The sequence below is a fragment of the Centroberyx affinis genome, unplaced genomic scaffold (assembly GCF_046629955.1).
Source record: "Centroberyx affinis isolate AG114_WGS23_722 - 3 ecotype Tasmania unplaced genomic scaffold, CSIRO-AGI_Caff_v1 ptg000333l_1, whole genome shotgun sequence".
In the NCBI taxonomy this organism is placed as follows: Eukaryota; Metazoa; Chordata; class Actinopteri; order Beryciformes; family Berycidae; genus Centroberyx; species Centroberyx affinis.
In genome coordinates this window covers 287,322-312,174 of record NW_027279008.1, presented here as the reverse complement: position 1 = coordinate 312,174, position 24,853 = coordinate 287,322, and the positions used below count along the sequence as shown (strand labels likewise).

The window sequence follows — 24,853 nt, the reverse complement described above, 5'->3', positions numbered from 1 at the left end:
ATGGCAAACACTAGATGTTTCTGTTGGATCTCTGTTTTCATTAACTAGCTTACTCATCCCTATTGTGAAAATGTGACTTTATTGTTTGTGTCAATTACAGGCTACAGTAGATCAAGGGAACAGAAGGGGTGGTGGTGAGGTGTGTGTGAGTGTGTGTGTGTGTGTGTGTGTGTGTTGGTGTGTGTGTGGGGTGGGGGGTGACTCTACCAGAAGTTCTGCTGATGTTGTAGTTCCTACTGGCCAATAGAGGTCACAGATGACTGAATACCTCTTTAAACACATTTAACTTCACTCCAGCTTTTACTGTTGCATATATTTGAAGGACATCATCATCAAGTGTATAGATTCACCATCAAAATTCAACAGGTGAATTTCATAAATCCTGACTGCATTTGTGAAGCACATGATTCAGTTTTAATTCAGTAAATGTAAAGTAGAAGTAAAAGTAAAAAAACTCTTTTCTAGAAGCTTCCGCTAACACTGTCCGGGTTATATTGTGTGTTATACGACATATTTTATACATATACATATATTTCTCATTAATATGACGCTTGAAATTCATGTGGATTGCCCGACTCAGTCTTCGTCAGGATCAGAGTTTGTAGCTGCTCATACACCCAGAGACATAATCTGCTACATTAGCACAATTTCCAAACATCTGCTGGAGAAGTCAGAAGCTATTTGAAGCCTCTCCTAGCCACGGCTCTCTGGAAATGTGACATGATTACATACAAACACCTCCAGCCAAAGTTGCCCTCCGCCTTCATTAAGCAGGATGCAGACGGCCGCCGGCAAGGTGACTCGACCCGGCTCTGCCGTGGCTCCGCCCCCCCCTACCCTGCCCCCGCCGGGCCCGCGAGCGGCTCTACGCGATTGGCTCAGAGGGCTGTCGGTCAGCCGCGGTGCCGGGTCGGCGCGGGTTCAGACGGCCCGGCAGAAGCGTCCGGCTGCCCGCGCGAATCTGTCGGCGGCTCGGAGAAGGCCCGCCGTGAGCCGACAGTCAGTATGTTGGAGCTTTATCATTAGCAGGCTCCAGACGGCCCGCTGACCCCCCGCAGCACAGCAGGTGATCCGTCCGCCGCTCTGACTCAACACATGCCCCCACGGAGCCGCAACACACATATTGTGCCATCATTATTTCATACCTAGCAGGAGCTTCTCAGAGCGCAGCCCAGATTTAGGTGCTAGGTGCAAAAGCAGGCTGCTGTGAAAAAAAAACAAAACGGAAAAAAGACGTTTTTTTGTGTTTTTTTTGTGCCAACAGGTGAGAGAGAGAGGAATTAGTGCAAAAACAGGCAACCGCAACCCTTTGGATGTGTCTTGTTGACCATCTGTTCATTTCGGGAAGTGTTTGGACGGTCACAAACATTTCAGACAATCCAGTACTTTCTAGGTAATGATGAGAAAAACAAGAGATTTTTGGTCTTTCATAAGTAGGCTTAGAGCTTTTGGGGTCACAGGAGAAATTAGATTCTCTTATGGTATACTATCAAAGTATTAGCGCAGTGCATCCTATTGTCCAAAAGCATCCATCTTAACAAGTCATTTAGTCTCGTATCCAATCTTCAAATCATATTTTTCGTAAAACAAGAGATAAATTCTGCCAGTGAGGAGAGATAACTCCACTTGTTTCCAATGCAGCTTCACTTGTTTCAGGAATTTTCTAGAAATGAGTGTCAGTGTCAGAATAAGGCAGATCACTGCGCTGCTATCAAGAAAATGACACTTGATTCTGCTAAATTCTTTCCAATGCAAATCAACAAGTTGATTTGCATTGGAAACAAGTGAAATCATCAAACCCCACTGGCAGATTTTTTTCACTTATTTTAAGAAAATTATGATTTTAGGACTCAATAACACACTAAATGACTTGTTAAGACGGAGATGTTTTTTTGCAGTGGCAAATCCGGTGTGTAATATGATTTGTCCGATGAACACCAAGTATTACTTATACGACGTATACATATGTAGATTTCCACATCCCTGCTGTTCTGTTGAAATAACTCTACTCCTAATCATCTTACAGGAGTCCTAAATCTTTATCAGCATATATAGTATATAGGGCTTTAAAAATCGCAGTGAGCTCACAGAAAAGAGCATCAAGATAAAGCTCTGAAATCCCAAACCGTCGAGCTTTCCTAATCCCCCCACCTGCATTTTCCACATCCGTCCCCGAACAGCGGCCTCCTCCATCGCCTGAGAAGGGGATTTACTTGTAATGCTCTCTGAAATACAATGCATAAAATCAAGTGTCAACTCTAACAAGCTGTTCTTAGGGCGGATGGGCTGCGGGATCTGGGTCCCGGGCTTTGAAAGGTTAGTAGCTATAGTCGCGGCATTTGATCCAGCAGTTACCCAAATTTCAGAGACAACTGTGCAAATGGGGATAACCTGGGAAGCCAGACGGGCTTTCAGGGGGCAACAGCTGCTTAAGTCCGCCCGCTGCCTGCCACAGAAACTTTATCAGGGGAAGTAGGGGCTGAGGTTTTACGGCGGCTAAGTCCCCTCCATCAAATTGCGAAAACAGAACCTTGTGGCACAGCTCAGGAGGGATTTAGGAGTTTGCTCGGTGTTTTCTTGGCTGTGAGCGTTAATATAAAAATAGAAGAAGAATGCGAAGGCCTTTGGATGCTGGCGCCGCGCTCTATTTCCTCATAACTCATGCTTATTCCTGAAAGTATCTCAGTCTATCTACCCGAATGCGCCATATTTTTAGATTTTTTTTAATGATTTTTTTTGTCATTTTTTGCCTTTATTGCACAGATCAAAGTGAAGAGAGACAGGAAAGTTTATGTTGGAGACAGAGGGAGATGACATGTGACAAAGGTCCCAGGCCGGATTCAAACTCGGGACGTTGTGTTTACATGGTGCACACTCAGCCCACTGAGCTCCCAGTCTTTCCCGTCTCTCTCCACTTTAAACTCTCTAATAAAGGCAAAAAATGCCCAAAAAATAATAATAAAAAAAATCCCAAGACATTAATTAGTGCAGTGGTTTTCAACCTGGGGGTCAGGACTCCCAAAGGAGGTGTGAAATACATTTGAGAATTATTTCTGAAATGTATTACAATATATTTATACTCTATGCATTTATCGTCATGTATGCTTTATACAATCTTTGTGATAAATTCCTTTCCTTGTGAAATAAGGAACATTTTGCAGCCAGTGAAAACGGCTAAAATGGATAAGTGAAAACCATTATTTGATGTTAAACTTCACCATTATGCACATAAATACATGCAGCAAAGGGTTTTGTTTTGGGCGTCATGAGACAAAGTGGGTGAGCACCAATCGATTGTTATGAGAGTGAAATATTAAAGATCTCATTAAAGTGACACAGACTAAAGAAACTGCTTTAGAGGAATTTTTCCACCAGCTGACCACCTGTTTTTATTGACTGTATTGGGATTAACAGCAGAAAACACACTGGGATTTGCAGGTGTAAGAGAAGGCCGACAACAAGGACATCAGCTGAAGAGGGAAAATATGATTACGACGACTATTTCTCTGCATGATTTTAAAAAGCTAAACGCTGGTCTGTATAGGGAGTACAGGGACGTTTAGTTGAGTTGAGGCATTTCAGTTCCAAAATTAAAAGGAAAGTCAACTGGTGGCACTTGGCCTTTTTTAGTGTTAAGTAATACATGCATGTTACATTTTAGGCGTTCAGCTGATTCTCTTATCCAGAGAAACTTACAGCAGAAAAAGCCTTAACTCCTATATCAGCTGCATCTAAGCAAACTGCAGCGGTCAGAAGGTAATTTTTTAATCAAAATTATTCACAAAAAAATGAAAACTAAAGAATTACTTATAATAAGAATAATGAATAATGGTAATAACTCCTAACTAGTTCCTGTTATTGTCTTTTCTTTTGAGTTTACACATGTATGTTCCAGATAACAGCACCAAGCCAAGCAAGTCAGAATGAAGTTGAGTTTGATAATCAGAAAAAACAACACAGCTTCACATCTGGTTTCAGGTGTAGAGGAGGATGACTCTCCACAGTCCACAGGTGAAGGCTACACTTCAATTTTCTGTTGAGGTTTCCTGGTTGTCTGTTATATCTCTCTGGCAGCATAGGTGTTGCCTGTGTAGAAGTCCAACTCTTTAGTGCATGCCTGCTGAGCTAATGGAAACCTGCGCTCCATCCTCTAGAGAAATTGTTTGGAAAAATAAATAAAATTAAAAAATCAAGGTTTGCTCTCTTTCCAAGCGTCAGAAGTTATAACAGTGTGGTCACTAGTTGGCTGAGAGAATTTTGTCAGAAAGGCCAAAGCCGTCAATTCACTGCTGTTTTGAATTTTAGTGCTGAAATATCTCAGATTTTTCAAAATGTCCCTTCATGACTTTTCCTAGACTCACTTTCTGTACAGACCAGTGTTGTTAGATTTCAAAATCACACAAGGAAATATGAGCTATCATTATATTTTCTGAACCCCCTCCCACTGACGCCTGGTTGGCCTCCTCTTACACCTGAAACCCATTACAATTAAAATATACTTATTTAGTTTTACTGTGTAAGTATTCAGTATTCAAGAAAGAAATGTTCACAGTGTTAATGCAGGGTGAGAGCAGGATAAATGCACAAAAATGATCTTCTACAATGGCTGCAACTGTCCTAATTCAGGGTAGATAGAAAAAAATGATGATAAATACACTACAACTATAACTGCATACATTGGCTGATAAAGTGGCCAATATCAGAGACACCAACGCTGCAAAATAAAAAAATAAAAACCAGAAAATGCCAGCCATATACAGTAAATGGATTCCCACTGCCTGGGCAGCAGACTTCAGTTTGGAAGCAGCAGTGTTTCCAGCCTGCATATTAAAACCGGGATTATCACGAGTGTTTCCCGCGGACGCTCGGCTGTGTTTAAAGCAACTCGCTTCCCGCCGCCGAGCACGAGCAAATAAACACAGGAGATAAGCAGATATTTCAGTAAAGCAGTTTATCAAACTCTGTGATTTAAAAAAAAAAGCATATGAAAATACGGTTTCTGATGCCTCCAATAAGCGTTTTGGCGTCCTGAGCTGTGTGAAGCGGTCAGCTGAGAGACGTAATCAGCTTAGACTGATGATTTAGTTAGCAGCAAGTGATACCGTCTGTGTGAGAGGGATCAGCCTGACGTTCAGAGGATATACAGTATCTGCTTCAGTTTAAACTCAATCAACAGTAATACAGTGTAAGCTTATTGAATATTGAATGATGAAGCTACTGGTTCCATCTGAAGTCTTCTTGGATTCATACAGCGTAATCAAAGATTCAGTATACTGACAAACCAGGAAGAATGAGTTGATGACTTTTTCTCACTGCTTCCCCATTCCTTTACTGATCATTACAGCTCTGTCAGTCAGTCTGCAGCCACAGTATCTTACATTACAGGCCGGCAAAAAGTCTTTTAAGTTGTGATTATCTTTGGAGAGGTAAGGCACTTAATATACACCAGTATGAGAGTGACTACTCAATACCAAGAAGTAACGCTGCTTGATTCTGTGTTTCCTTTAAGGGGGTAAAAATATCTTTCTATTTTACTTGATTTGATTCTTTTAATGCAGTGCATTTTGCTTTTTTTTATAAGAATTTTTATCTTTTTATGTCTTTTATCTGCCTTCTATTGATGTAAAGCACTTTGAGCTGCATGTTGTGTATGAAAGGTGCTATACAAATAAAGGTTATTATTATTATTATTATTGTTACTACTGCAGACAGTTATACAGTAGAGTCAGTATATTATTATATTTTAAAACGCAACTCCAGTGTCTCCAACTCCAACGAGCCGAAAACGTTTGGCGGGATAAGTTTAGTTTAGTTTATTATGAGGATTCCCATTAGCTGTTCATGATGCAACAGCTGCTCTTCCTGGCTCCACACAAAACATAAAAACACTTCACTATTTCAGTACAGTACGTTTCTTAACGTCGGTTAGACTGTTTTATTCTAGAACAGTCTGTGCAGACAGTCCACAGAGAAAGGAGAGAGTGGACAAAAGAAAAAATTAAATATCACACATAAATAAAGCGTGAAAACAAAGGAAAAGAGAGGAGTGTGCGACTTGAATTTTCTTTGTAAGTAGAAGTATTATAAAAGCCTCAAGTCTGCTCCTCACTGGGTGAGTGTTCTTTATATTGAAATTTGGACTAGTTAACTAGAGCGTTCCTTGTGACTTGTGATGGCAGAAATGAGAGCAGAACTTGATTTTTCCAAATAAATCTTCTTGGATACGGGGCAAAAGTTAAACGAGGATAAAAAGTGGGATTTCTGCAACGGCTAAATGTGTACCTTCAACAAAGAGACATCACTTTGTCTCTCACTTCAAACATGGAGGGAGAAGGGTTATTGCATGCAGACACACACACACACACACACACACGCACACACACACACACACACACACACACACACACACACCTCAGCTGGCATCTTGTCACAGCATGCAAATGCGGAGAAAGCAGAAGGTGTACAAGCGCATATTTTTTACTAAATGCAAGACCTCATTTTTGGGGCGTTGAGGACCTTGGAGGGATTTGGGAGTGTGTGTGTGTGTGTGTGTGTGTGTGTGTGTGTGTGTGTATGTGTGTGTGTGTGTGCGTGTAGAGTGCCTCCGGTGACTGACTTCACAGGGGGAGAGGCTGCACACTGTCCACTCCTCTGTCCACACACACCATATAATCACATTCCCTGTCGGGCCCTATAAATCTGTATGGGCCCAATTAAAGATAGCCTTTAGCATGTCCACCCCTACCAGCACACAAGTGTAAAAAAAACCAACAAAAAAACCCCACTCAGTTCAGTTTTCATTTAATGTATATTTGACACAAGAGCGGAAAACAATAACAGAAATTGTCTGACTAAAAATAAAAACAGTGTAGAAACCCTTAAAATGGCATTACAAAGAAAAAACTTACATACATGTTTGGTATTTTTGGTTGCAACTCACACAAATAGAAATAGAAATGTATGATGTGACCTGGGAATCAAAGGTGTTACATTCATATAAATGCAGACTAAAAGACAAAGGCTGTACAATTGTAAGGTAATAAAATGATAAATTACTATTTTGCACATAATGTATTCTCTTTAAGCAGAAAATGCATGCAAATTAAAGAAAAAAAACTGGCAAAAATGTTGACACAAGAATGTACAGAAATATATCAACAATTGTGATGATCTACTTTTTGGAAGAAGCTGTATTTTATATGGTCAAAGTTGGTTAAAGTAAATCACTGCTTTCTAATTAAACACACATGTAAGAAATGTTGAAGTGGCCACATTCAATTTTTGATCATTTTAGGTGTGCAAACTGGCATTCTGGGTAAAAACAATTCCATGCATTTAACAAGTGCAAAAGTACAAAAATATTTTTTTTTCCATAAAAAACACACTGATTTACAGAGGACACACAAAGCAATGCAAAATGATCATTATTACAAATATTTTTTATATACAAAAAAAAATAGGTGTTAAAAAAACAATACCATACTGTGTAATGAAGACTGCTGACACAGAGGGGAGAAGGTGCCTCTCTTCCATGTGATGTGCTGTTAGGAGGGCTAGCCGTGTTTTGACTGCTATGTAAATATCTCATTAGTATGGGTTAATAACATTCCTGCGCTCTTGGTTGTAACATAAAAAAGACTAAGATCTAAGTGCTAAAATATCCTCGTCTACTGTCCGTCCAGAAAGAGGCTGATGAGCCCATTAAAATGTCACGCTGCAAAATTATGCAAGAGGCTAAATGTGTTTAAGTCGGAAATAAATACCAGCGCACCCCGAGGATTTGGTGCTTGACCACCGGAATTATTTATGTCCCTCCGATCGCCACGAAGGAAACAAAGGAATAATTAGCCGGGTGTGATGCGGCGCCCGTCTCACGCACTCGCATGCCCACCAAATGTGAGACGCTCACCCATTCCCCCTCAAACTTGATGGTTGTTGAACTTATTTTTAGTGTCATTTGATAAGCTTCCCTGCTTGCACAGAGACATCCCACTGACCCAGCCACTGGTCATTGTCTATACCGCTTCCCGTCAAAGCCGGCGCGCTTTGTCAGGTTTCGACTCGAATATCCATTTTGCATCTGAAGTACGGTATCCGAAGTGACTGGATCGTTCGAGCCTTTTTCTTCAGCTGCTGCCCCCTTTCCTCCCCCACAGTGTTTCCGCTCACACTGACATCATTTGGGATTGGCGTCATGACAGCACGCTTGAGAAATCTACAATATATATAGATATGTATCCCCTGCTTTTTTTGGGTGGGGGGGGGGGGGGGGGGGCGCGTGCCTAGCAACATAATTTCTGGAAATGAACAATACTTATCCGTCCGTCGCATCCGCTGCGTTGGGTTTGCGTTGTGGACATGGCGCAGCGTCACGCGGCGCCGTGTCCTCTTTTTCTCTCAACAACACAGTAATAGGTCATTCAATGTCAAAAGGCATAAAAAAGAGACAGCCAACTCTTCACAGGCTGCTGCTTGCTGTTGCCTTTAATTATTTTAATTAAACTTTGATATTGGGGTGCTGGGAGGAACCGGTGGGTTGTGACGCAGCGGGAGCCCTCGGAGAATTGAGACGGTGGGCACGAGAGTGTTGAGACAGCTGTATCTATATCTTAAAACTCCTAACTGATAGGCCTGTTTATGGATAGTGATGTGCTACGCCTAGCTGAGCAGAGAGCAGACTGCACGGAAACAGGGGCAAAAAACACCAAGCGCCGTGTCAAGGTCTTGAGGCATCAATCCCTCAAACCTAGCTGGAGATCCTCTTGGTCAGGAGGCTGTCCCGCGGTGGAATAACGCTCTATTAATTCTCTTGTCCCGAGTGCATAATGAAAGGAAGGTGTCTTCAAAAAAAAAAAAAAAAAAACTAAAGGGCAAAGTCTTGGTGCCTTCCAATACCTTAGGGCATCCTGTCTACAATTTGTCATGCGTGTGCACTTCTCAGTGTTAAAATGACAGGATAGCCGGTCACAGGGCCGCCGCCGGGCGCGGCGCCGCTGAAGTTGGAGAGGCTTCGTGACGAGACATTGCCAAAAGGCAACGGACTTCTGCACTTGTGAGGCCCACTGGGATTATTCCTACTTCCACGCCAAAGGCAAACAGCCCCTTTCTCCCTGTGTGTTTTTTTTTTTTTTTTTTTTTTTTCAGATAGCTTCCGTCTGTGTCCATGAAATTAGGTTTTTCACAGAAGGCACAATATGGTCAGAATATGTTAAGCCTTTGGTGCGCACAGAAAGCTAACCGGATCTGAGTGGCACGCACTGGGCTGCCCTGTGTTTCTGCTTTGACTTGTGTTTAATAAAAAAAAAAAAAAATGAGTTGGAAAAAAAGCAGGAAATAATATTATGAATATGTGTTGATATTATAATGCTCCTGTGAGCATAAAAGGTCCGAGGGCAGAAAACCAGCGGGAATCTGAAGGGAAACGAGTGTCTTTGTGCACAGAGTGGAGAGCAGAGCAGATAGTGGTTTTAGACGCAGAACATCTTCAAAAACCTGAAATTCTTTTGTCCACAGCAAGAAGCACATGTTGGTTTTCAGACAGTAGTCCTTTTCTTCTAATGATGTGGCACACGGTTGAAATTCATACACCGACCCTGAAGAGAGAGAGAGAGAGAGAGGGGGAGAGAGAGAGAGAGAGAGAAACAATATTAACACTTGTGTAATTAAGATGCACCCCATATTTGATCACAGTTTTTCAAATAATGAATGCATTTTTTTTTCCAAATAAAAACTCATCTATTTGTTAATATTTAGCACAGTTATTTTCTTATAAATTAATTTGTACAAAGTTAATTTCTCCAAAATTGTTTAATAAGTATGATTTAATATTTTCCCATTTCATATCCATGTATTTCTATGAGAAAATAACATTTAAACATTTTATTAAACGGCTCTTCATAATAAAATATACTACAAAACCAAAGGAAATAATATTTAATTAAAAACAGCCTTCTAATTAGCAGCTACACAAATACAAACAACAAACAAACATAAAAACATATTTTTCACAACTAAATTTGTGGCCGCATTAATCCCCAACAATTTTGATACGTTGGTTGACACAAATTTGAATCAAGAAAGATAAAATAAAATAAAATAAAAAATTCTCCACGCAGCTGACAATGTATTTAAAGCAGAATCAAATGAAGCATCAACTGGTGAAACCTGCAGCAGGATTCCTGCTCCCTCGCTACCTTTCTGCCACACACACACACACACACACACACACACACACACACGCACACACACACACGCACACACACACACGCACGCACACACACACACGCACACACACACACCGGCAACAACAACATCTCAATTTAGTCCCCGACTGTGGTGGTCTCATCCCACACTGTGTGTATATGTGTGCGTGTGTGTGTGTGTGTGTGTGTGTGTGTGTGTGTGTGTGTATATGTGTGTGTATGTGTGTGTGTGTGTGTGTGTGTGTGTGTGTGACGGCTGTCCAGGCAGCTGTCTGAGCCTCTCTCGGCGCTGGGAGGAGGAGGAAGGCCTGTTCACAGACAGTGGGCGGACTGGCACCAAGAGGGAGCTCTAGCACAGCGAATACCCAACAGCCAGCAGGCCTCCAACCTGCCGCCCAGCCACAACTCCCTCTCTCTCTCTCTCTCTATCCCTCTCTCTCTCTCTGTCTCACTCATCTCTCCATCTCTGTCTTCCTCTCTCTCTCTCTCTCTCTCTCACTGTCTCTCTGTGTCTCTTTAAAGCTGACGGACCACACTGTAATTTACAAGTGGCCGGATTTGTTGGTATTTGTGTGTTTCCACAGTATGATCATTTCCTGTCATTACCACATCGGTTGCCATAGTAACGATGCAGGCGTGCGCACACGGTAAAAGGCCGCGTTTTCTGTCCAACAGAAACAAGCTAGTGACATGGAAGTTTTTTGCCGTTGCTTATCCCGGCTGTTCTGACAGCATTTTCTATTTGTGAGAGGGAGGCATGAAACCTCTTCATTTGTCCAGGTATCGCTTTTTCTGTTTCTGGCTCTCCTCCATGTTTTTTTGCTCTCTGCTCTTCTTCTTCCTCAAATATACGTTGCGTGTGCTCAGAGCGATGGAAAAAGACTAAAATCTGATCCGAGTTGCATTTTCAGAGATTAATCGCACTTCGAACCCTAACACCTAAAAATGTGGTGTAAATCGGATTCATGTGTTTTTTTTTTTGCAGTTCAGATTGAAGAAAAAGTATCTGACTCGTATCGAATATGCAAAAAAAAAAATCTGATTTGAGCTGCCTGTCTCTCTCTCCTGTCTTATCCCCTGCAGAGAAAACAAAGGCACATTCTTGCACAGTGCAGCCTCACACTGTCCAGGTGGAAGCCATGGACTTGAGGTGTTACGGGGCACAAATGACCCCCCCAGTAAGCTGGATCCTCTGCTGCACCCGGACTGCAAGAATTGAACAGGCACTCAGAGCTGTGCCATGTAATCTGGTGCCGGAGCTCTTACAGTATCTGCACTACAGTCTGGCTCGGCGGCACCGGTTGTGTGCGTGGACCGACTGTGACGAGGGCTTTAGACAAGCTGGAGAATCTTCCATTTCTCATTATTTGGCAAGGCTGGAGGGGGTTTGGTGGCGAGGGGGGAGGGGGGGGCTTTGCTCCATCTCTGCATGGTAAGCCCCTCGACGTGTACCCTCTGCAGCTAATCTCACACAGTCAACAAATAAGGCACATCAGATGCTGTTTTGGCCGTGGCCGTCAGAGCGGCTAAGTTCAGTGGATTTTGCGGGTTTAAGGCGCGGAGACTTTGGAAAAAACCAAAGTGCTCTCCGCGGCAGCAGGATGGCAGGGGAAGCAGGGGGATACGGCGCGAGGGCTAAGCAGGTGCGGCACAATACGGTCAAACCCATTCCAGGTCCCCCGTTCCCCGGATGAGCGGGGCCTGACTTGGCAGGGAGCGCCGCCTTGTAACTGGGCCATGTTGGAGAGACGGCGGCCCACCTGTGCCACCCAGAGTGGCAGAACAATAGTCTGAATATGTCAGCATGGAATGTCAGTGAAATCTCATCAGACGGATGGGAGCGTGACTGCGGATAGACGGGTGGATGAGTAAGGTAGAAAGATGGATAGGTGAAGAGACAGAGGGAGGAGGAGGGGGGGGGGGGGGAGTGGAGGGGGGGCTCGGTCAGAGAGAGGCAGCGTCTTCCAAATGAAGACTGTGATTAATAAGGTTCATTACAGTCACTCCATTGGGTTTGTATTGAAGTAAATGGAAATATATTGAATGGTGAAGTTTTTAATTATGCCAAACAAAACTTCAGATTTGGTGTTAATAGCAGCCACTGCTGATGTGCCCATGAAGTCCAGCATGACACACAGTAACACACAACTGTAGGGATTTTACACTTGGCTACAAAGGTACGAAAATTTTTGATTTGGGCTGTTTTTTTTGTTTTCGGAGGGAGGAAGGCATATAAGACAATTTTTGAAAGAACTCACAACCCAACAAAGGGCTAAAATGATGCAATTATTTACAGGATTCTTGCAAAAATTTATTCCAAAAACGATTTTCTTTCTGCAACATTCTTGAAAAAGGCAGGGCAGTCAGTGTGTCAGTTTAACGAGTGTCGGTCTCAGCGTTCGACATGACATGCTGGTGTCTCCAAACAGCATGTGCTGGATGCTCTGCCTCTCTGACCGCAGCTTTAGCCTCGTGAGCTGGAGCGGTGTTAGCGGTGTTAGCGGTGTTAGCTGTGTTAGCGGTGTTAGCGGCCCTGCCTCCGTGTTGACAGGAGCTGCAGAGGTCCACGTTCGCCCGGTCGGTCCGCACACAACATGTTTGTCACTTGGGCTGTTGGCTTGTACTTGAGGCAGCGCTCCAGAAGTGGAGTCTGCGTGTGATTTTGCATCTCATCTCATCTCATCTCATCTCATCTCATCTCTTGCTGTCGGCGCTCTGAACAGCTTGATTCCCCCGGCGCTGCGGCTCCCCGAGGAACCGTCTTGCACAAGAGAGTGAGATCCAGGAAATAGGCGGTGGCACCTTGAAGCTTGGACCAAACCCTGAGCCGTTTTATGGGCCTTTTTCTTGTAATGAAATACTGCAATAAACCTTAAATACACCGATTTGAATAATATGTATGTCCTTTAAAATATTGTTTGGGTGCATGATATTCTTCAAGGTCCTGAGGAATATCTTTGCTTCCAGTAGTTTAAATATTTGAGCCAAAAACATGAAACAATGCTTGTAAAATACAGTAAAAAAATAAATGTTAAACAGTAATATATGTGTCATATATGGGACCTAGTCAGAATTATAATTGGATCATCAGATAGTGTCATATAAAATCAGTTTTATACATGCACAGATGAATGGATTTCCACTAACTTAACACCTATAACGAGATAAAAGGAACAAATTGCGGGTCATTACTATTTGGCTTGTAACCCTCATTACACTCCTCAATTTTACATTATCTATGTGCCATTTCCCATTGCATGGCTTTGTTGTTTTGACTTGGGACAAAATCCCTTCAATTCACAAAGTCTGAAAGGTCATATGATCCTCTTTCTCAGAACTTCACAACTGGCTTACTGGTTTTCAGCAAATACACAATATATGTGAATACTAATAGTTTACAGCATTCAGTTCCAAAGTGAACTATATATTGCTTCTGCTGAATGAATTGATTTAAACACCACGCTTTGTCCAAGTAATTGCCTGAAATGAACAAGGACTTTGTCTCTATTATTGACTCAGTTACAGTAAGTTGGTCCAAACTTAATGGGACCCTATGAGCAGTGGAATCTACTGAAACTTTAAATCCTATGAGCTTTGGAAGCGATTCTATTCTGACATGTTCTGTGTGCATGAAAAGCTTCTAACGAATGGCCGAAGGTTGCAGCAGTCCTCATCCTCCATCTTGCCAAGGAAATGGAAAGTGAACATTATTCACATTTTCATTTGTCACTGAATCCTCTCGCTGTGTACAGGTGCTGCACCTGAGGGTTTAGTACAACTGCTGCATGGTGGATAGTGCCAAAACTGTCCTTTCACCTTAACATCATAACACCGACACATTCTGGATGAAACGCTTATGAAACTATATGCAATACTACTGGGAGACCCAGACAGTAGGTTGGGGGTTGGTAGGATACAGGACATGTAAATTGTACTTGCAGTCTGTACTAGCACACTTTTTTTTTTTTTACTTTTCTTCTATAAAAAAATAAACAAAACTGAAAATGAACATTAAGTTGGTGTGTGTTTATCTATTCATGACGCCTGTTCAGAACCAATTTTAAATACGTCTCCTCCACAACTTTTGGGAGACAAATAGCTGGAAATAAACACAGCTGATAGCGAGTTAGCTTTCTTCCAAATGTTTGTATTGGCTTGTCGTATTAATTGATTGTATATTGTTTGTCACATTTATCATATCAAGACAAAAAGTTGCACGATAAATCATCCATTTAGGTTGCAGAATGAATCTCCCATCTGGACCGTAGTGTGAAAATGCTTGCAAGCATGAGAGTTGTAATCCAGTTGCAAGATGCTTATTTTGCAATGATAAGCTACAGGCTTTGAAAGATTTTATTACCAGAACAGAGACTTTTTTCCACATTAGGGCTTTGCAGCCTATACAGTAGCTTAGTTAATCTAGGGCTTACTTAATCCAACAGGAACGAGCAGACTACACTCCTCAACTTATTCCAATACTTGTTTGTTGTATTGACAAAATGCTCATTTAATGTGCAGGACAGCTTATTCATATTGGAAAATACATATATTGTATTACAGAAGTCCCACTTTGTTCCTGCATGATTGCTGAACAACTGCTTTGGCTCGATCCACACTAGGAACGGTTTCGGAAAATCAAGTTTTGCTCTCAGTGGCCTGGTAACTATTTGGTTGAGAAACACTGGAATTGTGTGTTCTACATAATTTGTTTCGACTGGATAACATTCAAGATAGAACTGGCTGCAGTATTAATGAAGAATAGCTGCAGGATGAATAGATGAAATACATTTGCATTTGTGTTTCTCTCCATGTATGTAAACGCAGCCCTCAATGTGTTTTCTGACTATTAATTACAAGTTAAATGAAAATGAAGTCATGCTGGACTTATGCCTGGGTTTCAAATGCCTAAGCCTAACCTCAAGCAGAGATTAAAGTAATTTTATTGAACGCACCGTCATTAACGTAGATCCCAAACCAAACGCACATGTCATTGGACGTTTCTTAGTGAGAGTAAGCCGTTAAGTATCAGCTCACAGCGCCTCGGCGAAGGTGTGAACCGTGCCATTATCAAACCAACAGCCTCTGTCTCCTGAGGTACCGGTGGACTTTAATGAATCACAAAACTCCAAACAGTGTCAGCGTCCCCGACGTCTCGCTGCCTTCCACTCCCTGCCTGTCGAGCCTCAGCCACCAGACATGTGTTCTGTTTTACTCTGTGTCCTCTGCCACATATTGAACAAATTAAAAGTTCAAGATGGAGGGAGAGGCACAGCTGCAAGGGGACAGAGGAGAGTGCCAGAGTGTGAGCAATCCTCCATACACGAGGCCGGCCCTCTTCTCACAGCCCCTCGTCCACACACTGCCCACATAGCGCTGCCATCTGGCCTGCTGGGAAATCAGAGCCACCTGAGACTCGGCCAAATACATGATGCTCGCTGACAACTCGGGCATTTCTTCTCATAGTAAAGAGATGAATAAAGATTATACAAGCACATAAGGTGCATGGGGGAAAAAAACATGTCAGTTAGTCCTTTCACTGCTGTAAAGTTTAGCGGAGATCTTGTAAGACGCATGGAAAGAAGTGATGCCTTCAGGTTTTCCTCTCATTCCAAAACAAAAATGGTTTCCATCTACACCGTTTTTACACCACTTTATTAGGTACACCTCCCCATTTATGCAAACAACTGGCAGTGAATCACATATGAATGAAGCCTGCAGGCAGGGTGGAGAAGTTCAGTTAGTGTTTGAGTGAATGTTAGAATGAGCAAAACGCTGATTTAAGCCTCTTTGACTGTGGTTGGTGCAAGCTTGGTGTTCCTAATAAAGTGGACACCTATTATAGACGGCTGTGCATCGCAGGGGCAGCTGCCAGGTATCCGTGAGAGTAAGCCTCACACTATGCCCAAGGCTAGTATTTAATGCTAGTGTTGATTTAGACACAGCGGTAATCCTCATGATTCAGATCCTGTGTAATAACAAGAAGCCGTTCACAAGAGATTTGCCGTCATAATTTACAAGGATATAAAAAAATCCCACGTCTGACGCCATATTTACAGCGCAGGCCTTTCAAACAGCAACACTGGAGGACTTCTGTGGGAAAGAAAGCGGCACATGACAGGCGATCGAGCTCCGATCGACCCCGGGGGACAGAGAGGGAGTGAGGGACGACTCGCAGTGAAAAGTTATGCTAGCAGGAAGAAGCACACGGGCTACAGACTGTCAGTGGCTCTCGGTTCCTCAAGGATAGGAGAATATTTTACAGAGGAGAGAAAGGGAAACGACAGGTGAAGAGTAAGGGTGTGATTACATCTACAGTTCAATTTCTTTGGTCCGAACCATAGTGCAAAAGTTGACGTTGCATTTTTGTATTTGATGTGTTTAGGTTTGCACTATAGCTTGTATACTGGACAGAGTTTGGTAATCTGTCATTCTGCCAGGATGGAAATTGGTCCCTCCTGTAACTTTAGCTAAGCGTGATGGATTTGTCTGCGCTCCTTATACCCATAATACCTTGCATTTTGGGGTAATTTCATGTAGTTGGTTTAGATTATGTTTCCCCATTTCTAGCGAACCGTACCGCAATCTGCTTAGAAGAAGAAGCGGAAGAGAACGGCTTAGAAGAAGAGGACCAAGACTTGTTTCAGGCGTCTCGATGCTGTTATTTGGTGCCACCGGAGTACAAATGGCAAAGTTCTCACCTGGACAAACGAACCGAACTAAAGGAAACGCTCCCGAGTTTGAATAAACCTCTCCAAACCAGACCTGGCACATCAATCCAACCTGCCTCAGATCTCCAATGGTGGGAAGATCTTCCTATCTCAGAGCTTCTCCTCATCTTCCATCGTGTTATTAAAAACAAAATAACTCTCTCTCTCCGCTACCTTCTTCCCCTGCTCGCCCCTGATCTTGTTCCTTTATTCTTCTGTAAAATGAACGACTGAATGAGAGCTGCTGAATCCTTGAGTTGGTTTAAGGAGCACAAAACGTTCCTTTTTAGCACTGCTTTTACCCGAGTTGCTGTTTTATTCTACTTTTCCTACTGCACTTTGCATTATTTTATTTCATCTTATTTCATTTTAATCATTTCATCTCTTTGTAATACTGATCTCTCTGTGAAGCATTTTGTGTTGCAATGATAGCGTATGAAAACGTGCTATACAAATAAAGACTGATTGATTGGTTAACTGAATTAATGAATGAATAAGTAAGTAAATTACTAAACAAACAAGCTAACAAACAAACAAACATATAACCCTTTTTCTGCCTGCCTCTTATGTCTTTACCTTTACAATACCTGAGTGGGGACGATCTAGAGAGCTGTGGCTTTGACTACAACTATCTTTGTTATATTTGGTTATTTTGGCTTGTACTGTTGCACTTACTACATGTAGATCTGCCTAAAATTGAATTGTAAACCTGGTGTAATGTGACTGCCCACCCCGTCCCATACATCATGCAGCACCAGCAGCCTGCCAGACAGCAGTGACATATCTGTTACAGGTTAAGCAGTTGGGCCAAGCCATGACAGCAGCATTTCTACAGCTGACAGCAACCGAGTCTCTGCTGCAAAACGGGAGGTAAGGGAGATTTGGAGGCCCGATCCGGTTCAGGAGCCTGATCAATTTCTAAATGGCCAAATTATTATTTTTGTTTCAGTGCATGTGAGCAAAGAGCAAGCTTCAAACACTTGATAACAATGCTGCTAAATGGCCTTTTTGATGGTGCTGCCTTAGAAAATAGCCAAACTGTTTCTTTTTGGGAGAATTAGCATCTTAACTAGTGACTGATTCTGAATAGTGCATGCAAAAAAAAAAAATATTCTGTATAAACTCTATATAGACTACACATAATATAGCTGAAAATATTGTTGTTTTGTCAAACACACGTCAAAAGCAAACATAACATTCAGTCCTTGATGTAATGTAATACTTTATTCATTCCTGTAGGATGCATAAAGTTTTACCCCCCTACCCCCCTTCCACAGGGAGGTCAAAGGTCATGGTCAGCTTCAGACCAGTAACCCAAGTCCTCCAGTTGAAGGCCTCCATACTCACTAAGCCACTCTGCTGTCCCATATATAATAATGTAATAGATGCATCACCTGTCCTGGGTGCTATTACCATATTTCGAAGAGCAAAAGGTTTGTTCGGTATGTTGAGGAAGAAATGGAAAAGTATCTATATGAAGCAACATTCCTATATGCTCACTTCATATGTAACGTTTGACCCATATTTATTTAGTGCCTAAAACTCAAGAATACTGGATCTGCTTCACCATTATGATAAAATTAAAGTCTAAAAGTAACATCTTGTGTGTTTCTCACAGAACTGCGAGCCTGGAATGTGCGAATGCCCAAATCTCATAAAAAACACTGACAAAATTATAACTTGTTGTCTTCTATAACAGTGATTCTCAACCTTTTTCACAATCTAATTGTGTTAACTTCTTGTAAATTAAATAATGAAGTTTAACAATTCGATCAATTTGCTGGGGACCCCCTGGAACCCCCTCAAGGACCCCTGGTGGTCCCCGGACCCCACGTTGAGGACCACTGTTCTAGAAGAAGATGCTCACCTCTTATTACGCCATATCTCCTGAAAGTGCTACAACTATAATTATCATTGGTTGTTCAGTCTTGTTCATATGACCGTATACTTTTTGACCAATAGCTTTATTATATTCTAATCTGTATTAACATAATCATGAATATTCAACACTATACTGTACTATACTCCAGATTTTGAGTTCCTTGGCTCCTAACCTGCAGATTGAATAAATCTGTCAGGCTGCCACTCTCATCCTGAGTTTTCTTCCATCGTTACTTGCAGCTAACTGATTTAGCAAACCTCTTCAGCTGTATCTATCACCCAGGGATATGAACATAAAAACAAAAACAAAAGTGATTGTGATAAAACATAAGGCTATGCCTCCTGTGGCAGGGTGGCCTAGTGCAGTGATTCTCAACCTTTTTCATACCAAGGACCGCAAATTCAGCACACATTAGGGCCACGGACCCCCATTTGATGAGATTTTGTCTCTCGGACCCAAATCTGAGAATATTTTTATTGTTAGATATAGATTTTATCCAGAATTCCATGACTATCTGTATTGTAGGTAGAGAGATAACAGTGAAACTATGATCAAAACAGTCATTCTTCTTTGTTAACTTCTTATAAATTAAATAATGGTGAAGTTTAACAATTCATCCATTTTCTGGGGACCCCCTGGAACCTCCTCAAGGACCCCTGGTGGTCCCCGGACCCCACGTTGAGAACCACTGACCTAGTGTTTAGTTTCTGTTCCCTTGTTTCCAGTCGAAGCGTCCTTCAGCGAGGCACCGAGCCCCTACCTGCTCACTCAGTCACTCAGTCACTGTGGATAACGGTGCCAGCCAAATACGGAAAATGTAAATTGCAAAATGCCTCTTGACTCTGTATCAGTTGTCTGCTGGTCCAAGGATAAGTGGCGACTCCTGAAGCTTGAACATTGACGCTGCGGTACTGTAGGTGCAGCTGTTTCCTGCCTGGGCATCCTGCTCACTCGCCCCCCCCCCCCACCCCCCCACCACCCCGCCCCCTCCCTTGGTTTTGTCAGAGTAAGTGCACATCATTGGCAGCTAAAAGCTCTGGGCACCGTCCCTCTGGTTGTTCCAGAGAAATGCCAATCGTTTTGGCGTCGACGGGGCTCTCACAGACGGTGCAGGAAGGCACAGATGGCACTAATGGACGAGCAGAATCCAACCGAGGGACCGGGACAGAGCCACACCGGAGCGCCGTCCAAATAACTGTAGTGTGAATGTACTGTATGGCCAACGTGCCGCTCTGCTCTAGCAGGGGCTGATGCCACGGCGATGCAGCATAAAGAATTTAAAATGATAAAATAATCATAAGAGGAGGAGAGAGGAGAGGGAGAACGTGGGTGGATCAGGATGGACGGGTGCCAGGAGGATCAGACAGAGGAGAGATTGTTCTTGGGCCGATATGTACTGAAGTGTGTTAGACAGGCCTTGTCCAAATCCCCCCCCCCCCCATACAACTGGGTTTACATCTAACTGAGTGACTGAGACACTCTGTTTATAAAGACAGAGATACATTATAGACATGCATGCTCCTGTGATACAAAGGCACTTTTACACTACTTGTAAGCTAGCTGATACCCCAGACTTACATTTAGACTTTTTCATCACCCAAAATTTTCCCTCCATTTCCCATGTTAACGCCATACGCCAAGGACATAACGTTAGCTGTGCAATGCATTCACAAAAAACACTCTTTATGTCCACCTCTTCTTTAGCTAGCAGCGCTAAACAGATGCTTGTAGGAAGAACTGGTCACACCTTTTGCAAGTGCTAAGAGGCCACTGAAAACCTGTTTGGAGCACAGTGCTCTTTCGCTAAAAGTTTAAATACTTTTAAAGGATCATGAGCCTGTCAAAAATGCAAGTAAGCCGGGGGGGGGGAAGGTGTGGGCGAGTGGGAAAGACCAGAGCATGTATGATGACGTGCAAAGTTTTGAAAACCACCGAAACAACACAGATCAGTCAAAGGTTTTTCAGCTGCTAGTTGGCGACAGTAAGCCGTGATTTGCACAGAAAATCCAGGAAAAAAAAAAATATATTATGTGATGATGGATGTGTTTCATCAAAAAATTGCCATGAACATTGATTAACAGCTAAAAGAAAACAAGAGTTTAAGGTTTCAATCTCCTTTAGGTTCTATCGCTTTTACCACCAACACATGCTAACCTCCCAGCGCTGTCAGGAACCTGCAACAGCGCCGCCATCCCGCTGAAAATAAGAAGAAGAAGAAGAAGAAGAAGAAGAAGAAGAAGAAGAAGCCAGTTCTGGAACGAGAGGCTCCCGGTGGACACACAGCTGTTCAGCGTCCCAAAAGCTCAGATCTGCAGTACAATACACTTAGACGTGTACTTAAATATGGACCCAAAACACAGACCCAAAATAAAGAGGCCATTTGTTAATTTTTTCCCTTCTCGGTGCCATGGCGTATCAGCGTCCACAGAGCGCCAGTGGGCTCATCTGTACTTTTAATTCATGTGTCATCTCCACAACTCATCCTCGCGGAAAGGCCAGGAGAGACGCCACAAAAACACAAAACTACACAAAAAACATAAGCTTGCATAATGTCTCCAGGTCCCGGCCCCACCGACAACAGAACACACACATCTACCTAAACCCTGCCTCTTGTTTCTGGCTCAAATCGGGAAATGTGTAATGTATCACCGTGAAATTTGTTTTGATGATACACTGTTATGCTACAATGGAATGAAACTGCTTATTTGATGTCCAAGCTCAGGCTTTTTTAGATGCATACCTGCCACAATTGATATAATAATAATGGTCTGATACTGTGACACTTCACTGATTCCTGATGGAGAAATTTTGGGGAGATTCTGGGGGATTGAACCCAGGCCCTCCAGTTGACCTATACAAGCACAATAGGAAACCTGCACACTCTCAAGAAAATGAGGATGTTAGTTGTTGTTGTTTTATGCAAGATATGAGTCCTTTTTATGTACAAAGTGCAAAAAGTGCAAGGTGCAGTATAGCAAACATTTCAGTGTACTAACCGTTATAAGATGTGCAGAAGAGGGTTGTTTCCTGCTTTGCACCTCGCACATTTTGCACTTACTTCAAAGTAAAATGGACCCATATCACGCATAAGAAACCTTTAATCCTCATTTCTGGATTGGTGCGCAGGTTTTCTCTGTCTTACTACACTGTGATGCCAGCAATGAACGTGGCTGTCTATATTACAAACAGCAGCCACAGTGATGGGTTATATCACAAGGGAACACATAGGGAAACATAGGGACATTTGTTTGGTTTCATTATGTTACATTTTGCTTTTCTTTGATTGGAGGGAAAGCAGCTGCCGCAGTGCTGATGGTTGTTATCACACTCATATTTACAGAAAATCCTAATTTACCTTTTAAAATTTTAATTTATTTAGATTTAGCTCCTCTTGCCTCTTTGCTGCAAAAGGTATTATTCTAGAAACTTGTATTTAATTAAAATAAGTTTATTCTGTGGTTCATTAGCTGGCACTGAGGTAGCAGTGGTTTTTTTTCTGGGGTCCACATAAACACAGCATAGTACACCGGATGTGTAAAATATATAAGTAAATAAAAACTAAATATATGAATACAGAAGGAAATAATTCACCAATCAAATAAAAAGAAAATGTAACATAATGAAACCAAACAAAACATTTCTGAGCACAGTAGAGTCCTTTCAAATTTCAAGGTGTACGCATGTTTTTATGTACAGGGACAGAGAGAGTGTGTGTGTGGGTTTTACAGGTTTTTAATTTATTCTAATGTCGCAAAAAACTGAAGCTTGAAAATGTCAAAATCACATTCAGCATTTTGTATTTTAGTAGAACTAAAGTGATTAAAATTTCTCAATAAAACGGACCCATTTCTCTGGCGTTCAGTCATGACTGCAATCAACGAGACTTTGATGAAACCGTTGACTTGTAACTAGATATCCCTGCTTGTGATACAGGACTTGTTATTGCAGCGGTCCCTCCTGTCTGCATCTTTAATCAGACAGCCAATGACATAATATTTTTTGTTCTATTAATAGGGGTAAAAAAAAAAAAAAAAAATCCTTCCAAATCAAATAAATATCCATTTGGGCAAAAACTGTGTTGCCTGAAATTAATCCGTCAATATTTAAAAAAACAGATGATTCTATCCTCAAAAAAAGAAAAAAAATCTTGTAAACAAAAGTCTGAAGATGACTCATTACCAACAATGTGCTTTACCTTGCCAGTAATCTTTTGTTTTCAAGTGTTGAATATCTCATTTTGGAATGAAACTCTTTGATTGGCCTCAATTTTTGGAATGTGTGCCTGTATGTGTGTGTGTGTGTGTGTGTGTGTGTGTGTGTGTGTGTGTGTATTACTACTCCTATTCCCTGCATGGTTCCCCCTTTTCTTCCCTCCACCAGCGGCATGCTGGACGGGGTCACATGCGATCTGCTCTGAGCGGAGATGCAGGCCATGCGACAGGGAGGGCCAGTAATTGGAGTGAGCTGTCAAGACGGGGCGGTGTGTGTGTGTGTGTGTGTGTGTGTGTGTGTGTGTGTGTGTGTCGTGCCGTTTGGACACAGTGCTGTGCACGTGCCAGGGCGGCTCCCCTCCTACAGGGTGGCACATATTAAAGTCCCTGATGAGACTAATGCAGGAGGAAATGGCTTTGGCTCTGCGCCCCGGCAAGAGGTGAAAGGGAAGCCTGGATTAGAGCGGCCCAACCTGAAGCTGCAGCACTTGGATTCCCCAAAAAAAAAAAAAAAAAAAAAAAAAAGGAAGGAAGCAGGTTGATTCGGATGTGCTTGCCTCCCCTGTGTGTTATTTTGAATTGTTAAGTTTTTTAATTGTTCCACAGGGTTTGATTTGCAATGAATATTCATATTTTCCCCATTTACTTAATGATGGTAAAAATTGTTTTCTGTTTTCCAAATCAAAAAAAAGGAACGGCTCATATTTGTATCATTACAGAATCATTGACTGTAAGGTCCTTAAAACGCAATTAGCGAGGAAGAGATCTCATTTCTGCTTTAAGAGTTAATCAACAAATTAAAGATGCAGATTTGCAGCTAATGACGTGCCAGAAACATGCAGCGCTTTCTTGCAGTTGACATGATTAACTACAATTACAAAAGGTAAAACAAAAGAATTAATGGCTAATTCCATCTAATCAAAGACACAATGGAGGTAATTGCATTGATGAAATAAGACGGTTATTTCTCAGACGATTTTGGTTATTTTATCTTGGTCGATACATGAACATCTGTAGCTGCCTTATTAGTATAAAGACAGAAAAGTTACTTCTAAAACACATTTATGATGAAGTCGCCATGTTTAAACATCATATTCAATCATTTTCCATTTAATTTACTTAGGATATCTAGATTTTTCCTCTTTTATTTATTGCTTAACCTCCTCTTACAACATCTGTTTATTCATGCTTTGCATTCAACTGGTTGTTTTTTTTTGTTGTTGTTTGTTTGTATTTAAGCAGGGAAGATTTGCTGAGCATGTATGTATTTTTCCAGCAGCGCCTCGCTTCACATCCATTCAGCTGCACTCGTCTCTACAAAACCTGCTCCTGGTATCAGACTGGAATCTTTTGACAGAATTTGCATAACCCCATAACCATATGAAGTGTTTTCATCCAAAATGAGATAGCTACAGAAGAATTCAAAAGAATGAAACCTACACACCTATTCTATTTTTTTAACCCAAAATTAAAACAAAATAATATTCAATTTAAAGGAGCAGTCCTTGTTTGACAAAATTATAAAACCTTTACTGGCCTCCTCTATATTTCAGAAATATTTAATGAAGAACTTCAAGAGATCATTTTCCCCCCCAAAAAAACTAATGTACAGCATTTTGGAAATTAACTCTTCCCATGCATCTGTATTGCAGTGCTGTATACTGTATATATTCCAAAGGTGTTCTGCTTATTTAGCAGAGCTCTGGTTGATTTACACTACAGGTGCTGGGCACATAACTCACAACCAAAATCTGTCTTCATGTTCAAAGTTAAATCTGATTTTACAGCAAAATTCGAGCTTTAAATCTCGACGGCAGAAAAGTTGTTATTTATGTGGCTGTAAACTAACAG

At 41.9% G+C, this 24,853-nt stretch overlaps 1 protein-coding gene across 1 annotated transcript in view; it reads right to left on the bottom strand.

Annotated features, from left to right (window-relative positions):
- Window positions 1-6,852: 6,852 nt before the first annotated feature.
- The window catches only part of antxr2a (ANTXR cell adhesion molecule 2a), an 84,107-nt gene continuing 66,106 nt past the window's right edge, over window positions 6,853-24,853 (bottom strand). Inside the window, exon 17 of the mRNA XM_071515237.1 lies at window positions 6,853-9,593. Within this exon, the coding sequence (XP_071371338.1) occupies window positions 9,555-9,593 (39 nt within the window). The 3' untranslated portion in view covers window positions 6,853-9,554. The remainder of the gene's footprint in view (window positions 9,594-24,853) is intronic.